The sequence below is a fragment of the Photinus pyralis genome, unplaced genomic scaffold, assembly GCF_008802855.1.
Source record: "Photinus pyralis isolate 1611_PpyrPB1 unplaced genomic scaffold, Ppyr1.3 Ppyr1.4_LG1, whole genome shotgun sequence".
Lineage (NCBI taxonomy): Eukaryota > Metazoa > Arthropoda > Insecta > Coleoptera > Lampyridae > Photinus > Photinus pyralis.
The window spans coordinates 19712969-19730506 of NW_022170249.1; the positions used below are offsets into that span (position 1 = coordinate 19712969).

A 17538-nucleotide genomic window follows, 5' to 3' on the forward strand; every position below is an offset into this window, starting at 1 on the left:
GACGGACAGACAGCGCAAAATTATAAACTCGCTAAGAGCTAGTTAATAATGTGGCATCACTGTCACCATATTATGTCGTTTTACGATTCTTAAAAGGTACAGTTGCCACATGTCAAGTAGATCAGAAGAAACCAGGTGATCGATCCTTTACTTTGCAAGACTAGGTGAAAGAGCACTTCCGTTGGCTTTAGATCATTTTAAAATAATACCAAAACGGTGGATTGTTGACGATCACTGTCAACGACGGACCACTGCACCTCGTTGTTTATTATAGACCTGGTTTCCTTGGTGCCGTTTGTAGTATAGTAGCAAGCTGGCAACAGCGCTCGAGGCCTGGCAACATCTCGACCTCCATCTATCTGACGGCCTTCGAGAGAACCTGAGCAGAGCGCGAACGTAACAGTTAACCTTACTTTTAAGACAGCGATTAACACGATGTCATCGAATAATATTCTGAAATATAGAGCTTAGTCGTTAACGGTATTCTTATTTCAGATTAACAAACACCCCCTCAAACATCAGAGTATAACACTGGCGACGAGAAGATCACCCCACAAGCCCCATCAACAATGATATTAAACTCGATACCAGGAATTGCGCCTCTCGACATCAAATCCGATCCAAAAGGCATAGGAGAAAGATGGAAACGATGGCTTAACCGTTTTGAGAACTACATCATTGCGGCAAACGTAACAACAGTAGATCGACAGAAGGCACTTCTACTACACTTCATAGGTGAGGACGCTTACGATTTATTTCAAACTCTTCCTGATCCTCCATCCCAGAATCCTCCTTTAACACCATACGAAACAGCAGTAGCAAAATTCAAGACCTACTTCGAACCTAAAATCAACGCTGATTTTGAAATTTTCAAATTCCGTGAAGCGAAGCAAGAACAACACGAAACAGTCGACCAATTTTATACCAGACTACTTCAGCTAGCATCAACATGCAGCTTTCAAAACAAAGACAACGAAATCAAAGCACAAATAATTTTAACAACAACCAACAGAAAAATCACCGTCCTATTAAATTATAAATCAAACACAGTCAAAGACCACTTAATTATAATTGATGGTAATGCAGAACCCCTGTTATCTTACCCAACAGCAAAGCAATTAGGTCTGTTGAAATTAACATACAGTAACAAAACCGTCAATATAACAGAAGATCTCATGCAAAAATACCCAAATATTTTGGAAATTTAAAGGACACCGAAGTCAAACTACACATAAACAAAAACGTACAGCCAATCTCACAAACACACAGACGCGTACCGTTTCATCTACAAGCAAAAGTAGAATCAGAACTCCAACGACTTCAGGATCTAGACATCATAGAACCAGCAAGCGGACCAACACCCTGGATATCTCCAATAGTGATAGTACCTAAGAACAATTCTGAGAAAATAAGACTATGCGTTGACATGCGTGCAGCTAATAAAGCTATAGTAAGAGAGCGGCACCTAACACCAACTTTTGACGATATTTTAATAAAACTAAATGGTGCAACAAAGTTTTCCAAAATAGACTTGAAAGAAGGCTACCATCAACTAACAATCAGAGAAGAATCACGCTATATCACAACATTTTCAACCCACATAGGTCTATTCAGATATAAAAGATTAAATTTTGGAATCAACATGGCGGCAGAAGTTTTTCAAAACGAGATCAGACAGATTTTAAAGCATATCCCGAACGCAATAAACATAAGTGATGACATTCTTATTTTCGGCAAAACAGAAAACGAGCATGATCAAGCACTACATGACGTATTACGAACATTAGATGGGAACAACTTAACAGTAAACAAAGAAAAATGTATTTTCAACACAGAGGAAATCAAGTTTTTTGGATACATCTTTTCCAAACAAGGAGTCTCTCCAGATGCAAGCAAAGTGAGGGCTATCCAAGATCTTGACCACCCGAAGAATATCACCGAAGCGAGAAGTTTCCTAGGAATGGTGAACTTCATTGGAAAATTTTTACCTAATCTTTCCGAAAATAGGAAATACATTCGTAGTTTAACACAGAAGAATAATGCATTTAACTGGACCAACAACCACCAAGAAGAATTCGAAAATATGAAGAAGCTACTAACAAACACGCGGACTCTGTCTTATTTTGACCCCAATAAACAAATACATGTCCATGTAGACGCAGGCCCAACAGGCTTAGGAGCAATTCTGTCCCAAGGTCACGCAGACGAAAAAAAAATCCTGGCATACGCAAGCAAATGTCTAACGGCTACACAACAAAATTACAGCCAAATTGAGAGGGAAATGTTGGCTATTACTTGGGTTTTAGAACGCTTCAAACTGTATCTTTTAGGAATCCAGTTTACGGTACACACCGACCATAAACCATTGGTTCATATTTTAACAAACTCCAGAACATCACCAAGCGCAAGAATCGAAAGAATATGTCTCAAAGTCCAGAAATTCAATTTCATCATATGTCACCAACAAGGAAAAACCAACCCATCCGACTACTTGAGCCGACACGCAAAACAAACAGAAGATGACAAAAGAAATAAGACCGAAGAATATATATCAAACATCATTACTGAGAGCGTACCAAAGAAGTTGACATTTGAACAAATCAAAGACGCTACCAAAGAAGACCCTACAACTCAGTTATTCAAAAGAGCGATTAAATCAAACACAGAAAGTCTATGGAACAGTCCGGAATTACGACGCTTCAAAGACATTCAAAGTGAATTAACAGAGTACGACGACATAATTCTAAGGGGACACCGAATTGTAATCCCAACATGTTTACAGAACCTCGCTGTCAAACTAGCACACAAGGGCCATCAAGGAATTATAAAGACGAAACAGCTAATCAGATCAAAAGTATGGTTTCCTGGCATAGACAAACTCGTAGAACAACAGGTGAAAAGTTGTATAAGTTGTCAGGCAAGAGACCCCCTGCTTGTCAAAGACATCCCAGAAATACCCTTTGCTCACCTAGACGTTGACTACGCAGGGCCATTCCCGAACAACTCGTACATGTTCCTTTTAGTGGACGAACACACAAGATTCCCAATAATAGAAATCGTTAACTCAACAAAATTCGAATTAAAACCGATTCTAGATAAAATATTCGCAACGTTTGGCTTTCCACAAAAATTGACATCCGACAATGGACCACCATTCAATGGATTCGAACTAGCAAAATATTTGAAAGACTATGGAATAAAACATCACCGAATAACACCATTATGGCCTGAAGCTAATGGCATGGTCGAAGGGCTAGTAAAAACATTAAAAAGATCTCTAATCTGCGCAAACATTGAAACTGAAAAATTCGATTCCCAACTTCAAGAATTCCTCTTAAATTACAGATCAACACCGCATTCCTCGACATCCAAATCACCCTTCGAATTAATTTTCAACTACAAAGTCAATGATTTATTGCCACAAATTAAAGAAAAACAAGAGGAACAAAGAGATAACGTTGAAAGAAAAAACAGAGAAAAGGCAAAAGCATATGCAGACGAAAGAAGAAATGTTAGAAAAAACAACTTAAAAGTAGGAGATATAGTGCTGTGCGAACAAAAAAAGAAAAATACTTTAACACCAAGATATGACACCAGACCCTATAAAGTCGGCAAGGTTGAAGGAACAAAAATCACAGCAACCCGAGGCCAGGAAACAATTACTCGAAACGCTTCATATTTTAAACTCCTTACAACCTCAAGCATCCCTACAAATGTAACTCCTAAACCACTACCATCAGTAGAACCAAAACCTACCTTTGAGAATCCACCCTTGAGTTCAGAAGTAAATAGTCCGCCTATACTTATAACAAATTCTGAGACAACGGTTATCCCGGAACAACAGCTGCAGAGAAGACCTACGCGTCACAAACGGAAACCCCTTCACCTGGCAGACTTTGTTATATATTAAAGAAGAGGAGGGATGTAGTATAGTAGCAAGCTGGCAACAGCGCTCGAGGCCTGGCAACATCTCGACCTCCATCTATCTGACGGCCTTCCAGAGAACCTGAGCAGAGCGCGAACGTAACAATTAACCTTACTTTTAAGACAGCGATTAACACGATGTCATCGAATAATATTCTGAAATATAGAGCTTAGTCGTTAACGGTATTCTTATTTCAGATTAACAAACACCCCCTCAAACATCAGAGTATAACACCGTTGACGGTCAGCAAGGTGGTATTGTGGTATTATATTTTTGTAATGGATTTGGTCAAAATGTTGGGAATACACAATACTACAGGTGACTGCTCAGAGGTTCGTAAAAATAGTAAATTGAACTAGGACTGCTGCTTTCTCCTGATAAAGTTCCAGCATGTTTATCAGAATTAATAAATTCAGGCGTAATATGTTTCTCGCGGTTGAAATTTTTATAAAATGTTCGTTAATATTTGAATCACAACTTTTTCGGCACTTGATTTCTTCCCGGTGATTGCTTCTCTTATTCCCTTACAAGAGCAATGATACAAAAAATCGGGGACGTTTAGAGAACAGGTCTATTAATAAATATCTTGGAAATGGGCAAGTTTGGCTAACTCTCCGCCAATCACCTAATGTATGAAAAATATACCTCTTTTTTTGAGGATTTTTCATTTATTTACCAAAGAAAATTATTTATGTTTGTTATTTTTAAAATATCGAAGAAAAAAATTGCGTACTTGATTTACTTCTTCGGGAAAACATCTACTTCCATGACCGTTTTGTAAAGACGTCAGTATATATTTCCAATGTTAAAAGTTCTTATTATACATTTGTTTTATGAAGAAAAACAAACCTCAGCACATAATATTTTAGAAGACTCCTCAGTTAACGAAGAAAATATGCCGCAAGAGGAAAGTTATCATAATCAAAAAAAGAGCAGGAATCTATTACGAGAGAACCCCATCTATTACTACTTCGGAAAAGCAGTACTACTGTAGCAGAGTACAACAACCAATATCCTATTTGGCAGCAACCCTCTTACCTTCAACATAGCAACAATACTTCAATTGAATACAACCAATCAATTACATATTTGGCAGCAGTCCTCAACAGGTTCATATAGTAATTTTGTGCCCTAAATATTTCTGTACTTTTTTTGTATATTAAAATAAAAATTAAATTATACTTACCTTGCAATATTTTTCTTGAGGAACATTAGTTATTGCTTTACAGGTTTTAGAAATTATCCTCCCCAAAGCTTGAGCGGAGATAATGTGTTGAAAATTTTAAATCTTCATTGTCTCTTGCTGTTTCTAAATACCCGCTCATGAGGAGTGATTGCTGAACTCATTATAGTATTTTGTAGCAGCAATTCCGTATAGGTATTTTGGCCCATACGCAGATAATTTCGATAATCATCAGGTTCCAGTTGTCATTCGTTTATTAAGTGCATATGCGAATACACTTGTCGATTTATTACCCACTGTTTTACCCGAACGTTTGCACTTTATATTTTTCTGTTTTTCAGGCAACAAACAAACCACGGTCTCTCGAATTTATTTTATTTATTTTTTATTTTATTGCCTTTATTTTATAGTGGGAGAAGTGTTAGCAATTTGCTACTCTTCCCACTCAACCCACTATACAATCACAAACAGCCATGCCTTCCCTGGGATTCGAACCCAGGACCCTTGTAGCCTAAGTTAGAGTTACTAACGTAAGCTCATCTGAGCTACGCAGGTCGAATTGACACCGCTTGATTTTTTTCTTTGGGGACATTTAAAAACGGTAGTGTATAAGTGTATAGAACTTCACCTGACAATATTTCAAAGCCAAGACACAGAATACCTACATATAAATGCAGACAACAGGAGGTACCTTTGCTAGTGTTCGTGTTCAACAGACTGTATTATTTAAAAATCCGATACAAATGAATACCGAACGATCCTCGAGATCTTCACACATCCATCATTTTTGCAACAAACTTTAAGGGGTTGAGTCTGACCCACCAGATCAGCATAGCTTTTAAAACACATTTTTTGCTTAGGCATTAGTTTTACTTTTATTCCAGGTGCCTATATACATTTCATTTAAATAACCTAACAAATAAAAAAATTGGATTGTGCATGCGCAAAACGAACTTTTTGATTCGGTATGTTTTCCTTTTATTCGAGGTGCCTACATACAAAATTTCATTTAAATATCTTAACAAACAAAATCAGTTTAATTTTTTGATTCGGTATAATTTTTACTTTTACTCGAGGTGCCTATAAATAAAATTTCATTTAAATTTCTTAACTAAAAAAAAATGGGATTGCGCAATTACAAAAGATGGAATGCGCATGCGCAATATTTTTCATCTGCATAGTTGGTTGATGCTTAAGTAATATTTACTGACACAGAAAACAGGGCATTCATATGTTCTTTGTAACCGGAATTATAAAAGACGCCCTTTTTTAGAGGTTCAGGTAGTTTTTGGGCCCGTTAGTCTACGTAACTGAAAAACAATAGCGACCTTTCTTATACCCCTAAGAACATCTCGAGGATCGGTAATAAAATAAATGTTATATAAAACGTGAAATGCGTAAAATTAATTTATTTTGTATTTGAATTGGTTTTTAAAAATCACATAACCAGACCATACAAATTTGTCTTTATGGGTATTGTCTAAAGAAGATTTTACGGCCTTTAAAATGACGTGTAACTCTATAAAAAAAATATAATTTTTTATCAATATTTCCAATTACAACCTGCGATTCGTTTTGATGTGATTGTATTGTATATATCGAGGCAAAGCCCAGAGGTAGGTTTTGAACATTTTAACATTGGAAATGTTTGTGCTTTCACAAGTGTTTCGTATATGGGCACAAAGTTATGATGTTTAGTGCAAGCTGCGAAAAGACAACAGTGTCGCATCAAGCGAGGATTGTACTATACTCGACCGTGATCGGTAGGTGAAAGAAAAGTCGCGGATACTGATACGGTACTTACTAAATAGTGCTCAATCGTTTTGTTAATTTCATCTACAACTTTCGTACACCTTCTTTGATAGTATTACGAGCATATTACCACGCTTATAGCCTAATTTTCATTGTCGCGAATTTCGCAGGTTTGGTACGAAATGCGAATATTCGCATATTTTCAACTACAAAACGAACGTTCGCGCGAAATAAATTATGATAAAAATTGCAATAATCGCGTTTATGAAAACTAGGTCTATTTTTCCGATTGAATGAGTTATTTGTGTTTTACATATGGCGTTATACGGTTGTCATTTCCAATGTCTCCTACGATGGTTGCATGAATTGCGAAATCTGTGAATTTATTTACTTACCAACGGAAATAGTAATCAGTATGTCTTTTCAATAATGATAAGATAAGCATATAATAAATATCTATTTTGAAATGTATCTAATCTGTTAAACCTCTTGACGCGTAGGCATAAAAGCGCGTGTAGTATGCCTCATAGACGAGTATTATCATCATTTTAAAGATATGCATTTTAAACTTGTTTTGGCTTCTGTTGGTCTCCTGTGTGTAGGTGTTACCTCAGGTATGTAACGATACGTTTATGATTTTATCCATGCACAGTGTCTAAATATACAGCGATATTTATTAAGAAGTAGACATTGAGAGTTATGTATATTGTATTTCCCTATGTCTACTGAAGAGGAAATCTCTTCTGAAAGGCGCCTAATTTTATGCAACCAAATGACTACTTGATAGTTATTTATGCAATGAGTGTATAAATGAGGCATTTTATTGGTGAGTGAGATGTAAATTCGAACGAACCAATAATCGCCGATTTATACATGAATTGCATACAACGTTTTTTCGTCGACTTCACTGGGGTAGGTAATTTTAAATTCAACTACAAGAAATTACAAACGAAATTATAAGCTCCGACGATTTTTCACTAAAATTACAGCTATTGTCGTTGCTATAGTAATGTGTTATTGTATGCTGTACCGTCCGTCCTCGTAATCTCAGTGAAAGTGTTGCTTGCTCTGCCGCGGAGGCGATTTTAACAGTATATCCGCTCAAATCAAAAGAAACTTATTGGAACGGTTTCGATCAGTTCGGCAATTGATGGAATACAATGAATTTGAAAGGAGATATTTTCGAAAATGTCATGTTGACATTTTACCTTGAAAAGGTATGTGAAATTAGAATGTAATTAATTCTTTTGCTGCACTGCACTGCACTGCACTAAAGTACGTGTATTAACAGTGAAAGATATAGAAATGTTCATCCCTGTGGTCGACGTACTCAATGTTGAAGGTAAATAAACTGAATACCTTAGCAATACCTTATCCGAGAAGCTACACACCAGGATATGATTTGCTGAGATCGTTGGCGACCATACTGGCTACTGATCTCACTACATTAAAAACGAGATTAAAATGGTTAGGTGGATGGAAGTTCTCAGCTGATGCCGAAAGTGAATTGTTATATAAATGTCATTCCCTTTAATAAAATGGTTGTTATGTATAAGTTGTTGCTAACGATTAATGGTTGCTAATGCATAATGGTATATATAAGTGGTTGCTAACGATTCATGGTTGTTAACGTATAATGGTTTCTAACCATTAATGAGCTTCATTGTTACACCTGTAACTAAGGTGTAATTTATGTTGTTATCGAGAGGTCGACGAAAAAACAAATTAAATCTGGCTGTCACATTAATTAATTTGAATAGCATTTGCTTTGGCTTCTGTATTTTTATACTCGTTCGTGCGCGATGTATTCAACTGAAGAAGAAGTTGATATTGTCAATTGGTATAGTGTCGGTAACAGTTTAAGGAGCGCGAGAGATTTACTTTCTGTTAAATCAAAGCAAAAATATTCAAACTAATTCATCTGACAGCCACAGACTTATTTGTTTAAAAAATAGTACATTATATATCAAGGTAGAGAAGTCCACTATTATTGCCTGAGCACCAAGATTACATCTCGAGGCGCTTGCGCCGAGGGGTGTAAGGTGCGAAGGCAATAATAGACTTCTCTACCGTGGTATATATACTATTTTTTTCACTACTAGCACTTGAAATCCTCTAAATTAACATATTATATTGATAAGAAAGTGAACGGTTGGACAGAATTTTTTGTTTCTTAATTTAACATGTCAATCAAGTACGTGGAAGTACAAGTCAAACAGGCCGTATTTTGTTCTGTCATTGAGATTTTTCAAAGAGTAATTTCGTTCGAATTTTTTCAAAATGTGATAATTTTAGGTATGTAATTTCTCTGGAAATTGCGAATGGTGGCAATTATTCGTTTTAGAGAACTTGTCTAAACGTTCATTGAGCGAAATTTCGGGTTGTGTTTTCTAAAAGTGATAGCGTGACAGTTCTCATTATTGACTACTAGTTAATAATAAAAAATTATTAACCACTTTGAACAAATGCCGAGAAAGTCTACTTTACAAGTGGAAAAAAGGTTAATAATCATGTCATCAGACGCTAGTAGTGAAAAAAATTATTTTGGATGCATTAGGCGCTCTTCTAAGGACATAGGAAAAAACAATACACCCTATGTCTACGTCTTAATAAATAGCACTGTAGATGACTGTACTTTTAACCACTTACTTTTCATTTTTGACTTCTACGGAAACATACGAACGTCATCAATCACCAATTTTAAATTAATAATTCAGTTGAACTGTTGAAATATAATATGTTGTGCTTTTTAAGGTAGTTTTCATCATTTTTGTTTTGTGTTGTTGTAAACACGCACCCATTCATTAGAAATAAATTTGAATTACGCCACTGCACTAGGAATTTCAATCGACAAGTTCTTCCCGATAGTTGCCGATGTCACGTTCGGTCTGCGCCGTCATTTGCCATGCTATAACGCGCTGACTGTATATTATTTTTAATTTGATTTCCTTAAACGTATCAAATCGTAGGTTTTACCAAAAACACCTGCTTCCAATGCCATGGTTCGTCCGATATGTTCCCTCAACACATTGATAACTGTCGTAAGTTTATTAATATTACCGAAACTTCCAGTTGTTCGCCACCTGGGTATTGCATATTTCGTGTTTCAAGTAAGTAATATGTTATCTAATACGCGAAAATCATCTACCTATTTTAGCTCGTATGGAGTACAAGAAGGAGATTTTTGGTGTGTATAGATCCTGTTCGTCGTCTAATTGCGATTCCTTAAGGAAAATGAAAGGCGTCAACACCTTACACTGCTCGCAGTGCGAAGGTAACTACTGCAATACTGACAGCTATTGATCAATAAGACCAATCCTTTACAACGATTGTGAACATTTTTTTGCGTACTACTAGGATTAATTATGTTATTGTTCTTTAATATTTTTGTTCGTTTTTTTTTAAATTATCCTCTAAACCACAAAATGTAATAATTATGTTGTACCTAATATACGTATTTACAGCAACAACCATTGGAAGCCGTGATAAAGACTCCTTATTCCCCCACTATCGTCGGCAAAACTCTACCCTTCTCAAAATTCTATAGATACGTTGCGTGGCTGTTATTAAGACCTGAACTTGGAATATCGGAAAAAATAAAGTTAGGGAAGCGTTTTTGGACGTAACATATCCATAACCAGAACATATTAGTTACTAAATGCTGAAGATTTTTCGAAAGGGTGGTGTAGCTATTTACAATGCTAAGTAAATAACCCGATAATATCTCATTTGATAAATGTGAGTCCCATTCAATTAACAAGGAAATATGTCTTCGAGCTACAACTTAGTTTCTACATTTTAGCAAAATTGACATCAACGCATAACAGACAATTAAGTAGTGAAATTGAAATATGCTCGAAACACTTTCACAACCATGGAGCTTAGTAGAGTCAAAAAAATGGCCCTGCTATTAGCAATCAACATTTTCGCCAAAATTTATCAACAGGTACAATCCACAGTATTAACATTCTGGGGGTGGTTATCAGCCATTTCTTACAACTGCACCCTGAAAACGTCGCCCAATATTCGGTGCTAAACTCTTATAAAATTGTATAAAATCCGAAAAATGCAGTTTCAAACGCGCACCATATACGTACCACCGAGATTCAGCAATGTGTCGTCACTTTATCCCCTACACATTTATGAGCGAACTTAATATCTGTGATACGAAAATCCGACCGTTACATAAATTTATACTTAAAGCTCAATAAATCTTAATTACCTCTTGCAAAACCTACATTAAACTACTTATCTCTCCAAGGCCCCAGATTAGGTAGGTACTAAAATGTGAACGCTTAATTTATTGTCGGTGCATGCACTCGCTAAACTCACAACAGGGGTAGGTGGTGGATGTGTCTTCTACAATACGCCTTGTCGATAACGCTTACTTGACTTGAAAAATTGCCATAAGTAACTGGAAGAATAATGATAGTGGTTGACAAATACTAGAAAAAGAGGTTTCCTAATACTATTTTAATTAACGTTGGAGTAATTGATTATGCGGCAAAGAGGCTATATCCTTTTTAATTTGACTGGTTGGATGAAGAAAAACATAAGGGTTGCTTTCGTATGGTCACAGTAATTTGGCGACTATGCCAATGGGAAATTATAAATTGGGCTAAGATTTGAATGAAACGATTCACTGTTAAAAGAAATACGCGGTACTTTATCTGAACGTAGAATGCGTCAATCTAAATCCCTACGGAACTATTCCGTGGATGCATTTATATTTTCCAGGAGCAGCTGCATGGATGGATAAAAGCGAACATAAAAATTTTACCGTAAAAAGTTACGGTGTGATTTATTCTGGATACAATTTATTACCGTCTTTGTCCGGCTTCCATTTCTCATTAGCATTAAATTCGTCAGCATTTCAAACAATTTCTTTAAAAATTCATGATTCATGAAGTTTAGCAAGAGGTGATAAATTAAGTTGTCATAGTGACAAATGCGAAATTGAAGCTATAACTTTTTCATACCCCGAAAAGCTCATTCGCAAAAATCAACACGCCTTTTTCACCTTATCGAGCTTCCATTTTATTTATGACTCAATTTATTTTAGTTACGTGTTAGTTCAACAATACAAATCACATCTTCCCTTATTCAATAATCAGGTGCCTTAAAAGGGAATTATTGTAATCCCTAATGAGCGTGTTGCTTTGGCAGAGAAACTTTCGCATAATTTACGCGTGCTTAAAGGAAATGATAATAGATAGTTCGCCGGAAATGATTAATTTGAATATATCCGAGCGATCCCAATGAAAAGGCAACAAGTGTATCGATTCCTATTACAAATTTAAATTTATACGGTAATGAGATGTGATGGAGCAGCCGATCTTAGTTATTGCGTTAAAAGCATGTGTGCATATCGTATGACGAATATTATATAATTGACGAGTTGATAATGGAACGGGAAAGTGATCTACTTACACAAACTGCACGGATTAGAAAGAGATGTCTTCCTATGGGATGGATTAATGCAAAGGTTTCTGAACTAGATTTTCATCGAACTCAATCGTATTTCATTCCACTGGAAGCAGGTTAATCCTTCCTCCAAAGCAAAATGAATTTCAATACGTATTAAGAAACTGCTATCTATAAAACAAGAATGGTGCATAAAACTTGATGGACTTAATAACTCAAAAATGGTGTATAAGAAGATTCGCGGGACGGCTACGGCCCAGTTACAAAAGAAGAACAGTGTTCATCTTAGAACAGATTGACAACGATCTCCTTTCCTGCTGGCGGGCCAAGATGCTAATTTAAAACAGATTTAAAGCACCCTGAAAAAGTAAGGAAGTATAACTTTAAGAATAACAAGGAAATGCGTATACCAGGAAGTAAACTGCAATATTAAGCGCATTGTTGGCAAGGTTTTTGTATTCAGCATTTCCTGCATACTAACATAATTAAGATAAGTTAAGGAACCAAATCTGTGATATATAAATAAGCATGTAAATCTTACAATAAATATTATCAGTCAACAATTCGAACTGTCAGTTACGTACCTGGTTTGTGTTATAAGATAATCCCCGACCGAATTTACTTTGTCTAAGTTTGGTTGGGTTTACGTAAGGATTTACGACCCTAACGCTACATTTGGTCCTTCGAGCCGGATCGCTGGTACATTAGGCGTTACAACCCTAGTGCTACAATTTGGTTCTTCGAGCTTTCAACGAAGCGGTGCCGCGTTACCACAATCTTAACTATGTTAGTATGCAGGACATACTGAATACCTTGCCAATAATTTACAGTTTATTTCCTGATCTACACATTTCCTTGCTGTTCAGCATTTTCTTGTTGTTTTTAATATTAATAGTAGAATTTAATAGTAGATCCATCTTGGGATTTCGATCTGCCTACTTGCGCGATATCTTCTTGGAAGGTAGTCCATCAACCGCGCTGGAAGATTCTATCCCACTCAATGGATTCTTTCCAAAGTTCCTACATGAACAGATTAGCCCGTATTACCCTGGGGGCTAGCCAGCCTAGTGGGTCGTATAATCTTGCGATCTGGGATAGGACGCTTCGTTTGGTAGGTGTGTTCTCCGAGGGTAGATCTATTTCGAACCAAAAGACATCTTGGATCGGTGTCCATTGTACGCTTAGGTTTATTTATGTCTTCTGGCCAAAGATCCATGCACCCCTTTTCCTGTAGATCCTCGGGCAGAGTGTAGATAAGTTCCTTGCAACTTTCGACATTTCTTGGTTGTAGGAACCCGTTATTAAGTCTTCCATAATACAGAAATCCCGTTTCACGATTCCCGATGCTTCTGGGAACTGCTCAGCTTCGACTTTTGCTAATTGTTGCAGGGTCCATACTGCTAGGTACGGTGCGGAAGTCGTGCCATAAGTGACGGTGGTTAGGCTGTACTCCTTGATATGCTCCCGAGGAGAGAAACGCCACAGATGGTCTGATACAGTTGATCGTCTTCAAGTACCGTGATTTGCCTGCACATTTTCTCGATGCCAGCGGTCATTACCACAGCATATTGTCTGCATCTAAGCAGCAACTGCGACATCTTTTCTAATCTCGAATTTTGGACTCGTCAATTTCATTTCGTTCAGGTTTTTCTCTGAAATAGAGGGTAGCACGTTGAATTCGGTCCCTCTCAAAATCCGTATACATAGTTTCGTCCATCTCCTTGGCTTCCTTTAGTCACCTAGCAATAACAGGATCCACGACCGACCAGTATCCAATGTGATGAGTTCCATCCCTGTCTCTTTAAATGGATTAACGACCCTAAGACCGTACCTAAGGCTAAATTTCAAAGACTTGGCAAAAAGTGGAGGGTTATTATGAATTTTCAATAGTTCCTGCTCCACCACAGGGAAAGATGTAGCAAATGTAGCTTTAACTTTTAGCACAGAACGACGTCTGTATGTCATATAGTTTACTCACATATCTTAACCCTAGTTTACTGGCCACTAAAACTTTCAAGTTTACGGGCGTGGGGTGGAACGAACCCCAGATTGGAAAGACTAAACTTGAAAGGTACTCGAGCTCCCGGGCCAAAATATTGAAATAAAAAAAACTAATGGACATTGAAAGTGGCTGTGGGGTGCGATCCACCCCAGACCTGTAACCTTGAATGTTTTTCTAAAAGTAGTAATAAAATAAAAACTCAAATCCTAAGAACGCCAAAAACGCCAAAAACGATAGAAAAGACTAAATTTGGAAGGTACTCGAGCTCCCAAGCCAAAATATTGAAAGAAAAAAAATTTATGGACATTGAAAGTGGCTGTGGGGTACGATCCACCCCAGACCTGTAAATTAGGGTTAAAAATCCAAAAAATGCTCTGTTTAGTTCTCTAAAAGCCTAACTGTGTATTTTATCATTATATTGCTGGGACCAAATGTACTTGTATTTTATAAAATGTGAGAAGGATAGGTTAAGGGCATCGATTTTTAAAAAGAATGTGATGACACAATATGGACTAAGGGGAACTCTCTTTCCCTTCCAGTGACAGGTCATCAATCCAACTTATCAAAGACCGTGACATTTTTCAAATTTATGGTGCCAAATTTAAAACTGCCCTGGATAAAATAGAATCAAATGGGCCAACATCAAAGCTCTGGGTGCAGTATTTTCGGATGAGTGCGCTAATAAAGCAATTCATCCAATCGTAAAGGACTGAAGCCCCACTTCGCCAGTTGAAAAAAGCTACCCTTTTTCTATTCAGCAGGTCACTTTTTTACTCAACAGGTGTTAGGCTGTACCTAAGAGACATGGAGGGCTTACAAAAGAGGGTGGAACCTAAAGAATGGAGCATGTTCAAAAAAGGAATCTTTACGATTCGCCGCTAAGAAAATTTTGGTCGGGATTAGGGTAAGACTTAACAATAAAACAAGTGTTAATGAGGTCAATTAAAAGCCAGGGAGGGAGGACAATATTTGCGAGAGACTGGAAACATTTTGAGATATTTCGTGTACTACCAATGAGCAGCATGTTGATATGGCGGCAGCACAGATTGGAGGTGAAAGTGATGTGAAGATAATTATAGTATGAAGTATTTTTCGAACAAACGTTTATTATGTTTTCTATGGCGATCGATTTCGGGTATTTATATACCATCGTCAGGCCTAGCTGAAATATTGTTTGAAATAAGAGGACAATACATGTGAAGAAACTGAAGTGCTACTTTGATATCGACTATCCCTTTCCATTGACAAACAAACTGTTATCCATCAGTGGCGTTCTTGGGGCCCATGAGGTTAATTGAATCTGTGAAGAGTCAAATAAAATATCAATGACCCAGTAGAAATTATTGGCCAACGACAGCAACAAACGAGGATTGATCGCATTTCGAAGCCAGGGAATTGAAACAAAGCAGACAGTCGAGAATGCCGACTGTGACATCGTAGATTTAAAATTCTCAAAGTTTCACTTTTTTTGCAAAAAAATGTCAATCTTTGAAGTGTAGTATCTCGATAAGTATTAAACCTACAGAGCTGTCTCTAACCTCAAATTGTAGAAATTTTAGTCTACTTTAAAAAGGTATAGAAAATATTTTTTAACAAAACGCGTAGTTTAGGACTCTATTTTTATTGCTTACATCCAATACGAGTACGACATCAACGAAAAAAGAAGTTAAAAAAAAAACCTTTAATCCGTTCGGGCCCAGTTGTCAATCTAAACCATCCTGAGACACAAGGAGGAGTTCAGTCACAACCACACGTACAGTTAAATATAAAGAATAAACCATGCTGCACTCACGTTAATCACAAATGTAATAAACCTACTATAATACGAGAGTCAAGGGCTTACAGTTATTGAAATGGTTTTTTATTATTACTAATATTAGCATGTGTAAATTGCATGTTTTAATATAATACAATATAGCTCTTGTTTTTGGAAATATTGCGACATGAGGTTCATATCGATGTACTCGGAAAACTCAAACGTGCTACCTCCCATATCATTGTACTAAACTGAATAGAAGTATCCACAACGTGATTTGCTCAGCTCATTAACTGTTTCTATTTGCAAAGGTTTTACAGTGAATATTTACAACAATTAAAAATCAGTGGTTGCATTACCTGCTTAGTATGGATGGGTGCAAGTAGACAAATATTGATAGTAGAAGAACAGATCATAAAATGTCTCAATTTCATACTTTTTATTCCAATGGGAATGCACAGTCTGTATGCATAGATTTGACAATAGAACAAATGACAAAGAAATGTGAATGTTTCATCAACTACTGTTAGACCGTCTAAAGGGAGTAATCCGAGCGCGTTACATAATGTCGAAAAATTTAGAATACAAAAGTCGAGTCGGGAGTAACCTTAAGAGTTTTCAGAACACTTGGATATACGGTTCGCTGTTATAAAAGGCAAAATCCAATACGGCTGCATTCATGAGATATTGAATGTGCCAAAGTGCAACATAAATTGCAAACCCTATTTTCTCCTTTAGCTAACCATTTTATAGTAACTAATACAGTTTTTCCAATTTTCAACGATAGATGATGTCTTGTCAATTTATTCAGTTCGTTTCGCTTTTAGTTATTGCAGTTGTTGATGCGATTTGGCGTCGTCTTTGTGTACTTTGGTAGTAAAATACTATAACGACCACATAAAGCTTCCAGTGCATTACATACCCATACAGTTTGTATGCTAAGAAGTTAAACATGCCCGATCATAAGTTATATGTCATCCGACTACTTTTGGCTACGATTATTTGTTGATTTCAATTAATGAATATCAAACAAATGTAAGAATATTCTCACCCAGCAGTTTTGCTAATTTTGCAGCATCGCAATGTCGGCACCTCAAATCTCCTACACAAATACTATTGGCAGTCCTAAAAATTAAAAGAGCAAACTGAGTAACGATAAAATTCAATTATTTTTTATACTTTTACAGTCTAGTAAACGTCGTAAGTCAAATAATAGTATTTTACATTATTAGCCAGGTAAGTGAGTTTTTACTGGCGATATGAGAAGTTGACTAGCGAGCCGTTAGGCGAGCTTGTCATCTCCTAGAGCCAGTAAAAACTATTACCTGGCGTATAATGTACAATATTTTATTTGTTACTCATTTGTAAACAATAGTAATAGTATATTACGCACCGAGTGCGAAAGTAGGTTATTTTTCGAAGAATTTTATGATTATATTCTAAGAAAAATAACCTTTCGTCAAGGTTCGTATACGATTTTATTCACGATCATCATT

At 36.5% G+C, this 17538-nt stretch overlaps 1 protein-coding gene across 1 annotated transcript; it reads left to right on the top strand.

The window, feature by feature from the left end:
• Nucleotides 1-7334: 7334 nt before the first annotated feature.
• Nucleotides 7335-10330, top strand: LOC116159008. The gene is made up of 3 exons (XM_031471895.1): nucleotides 7335-7474; nucleotides 9830-9970; nucleotides 10018-10330. The coding sequence occupies exons 1-3, from the start codon at nucleotides 7417-7419 to the stop codon at nucleotides 10161-10163; spliced, it is 345 nt and encodes a 114-aa protein (XP_031327755.1). The 5' UTR covers nucleotides 7335-7416; the 3' UTR covers nucleotides 10164-10330.
• Nucleotides 10331-17538: the final 7208 nt, after the last annotated feature.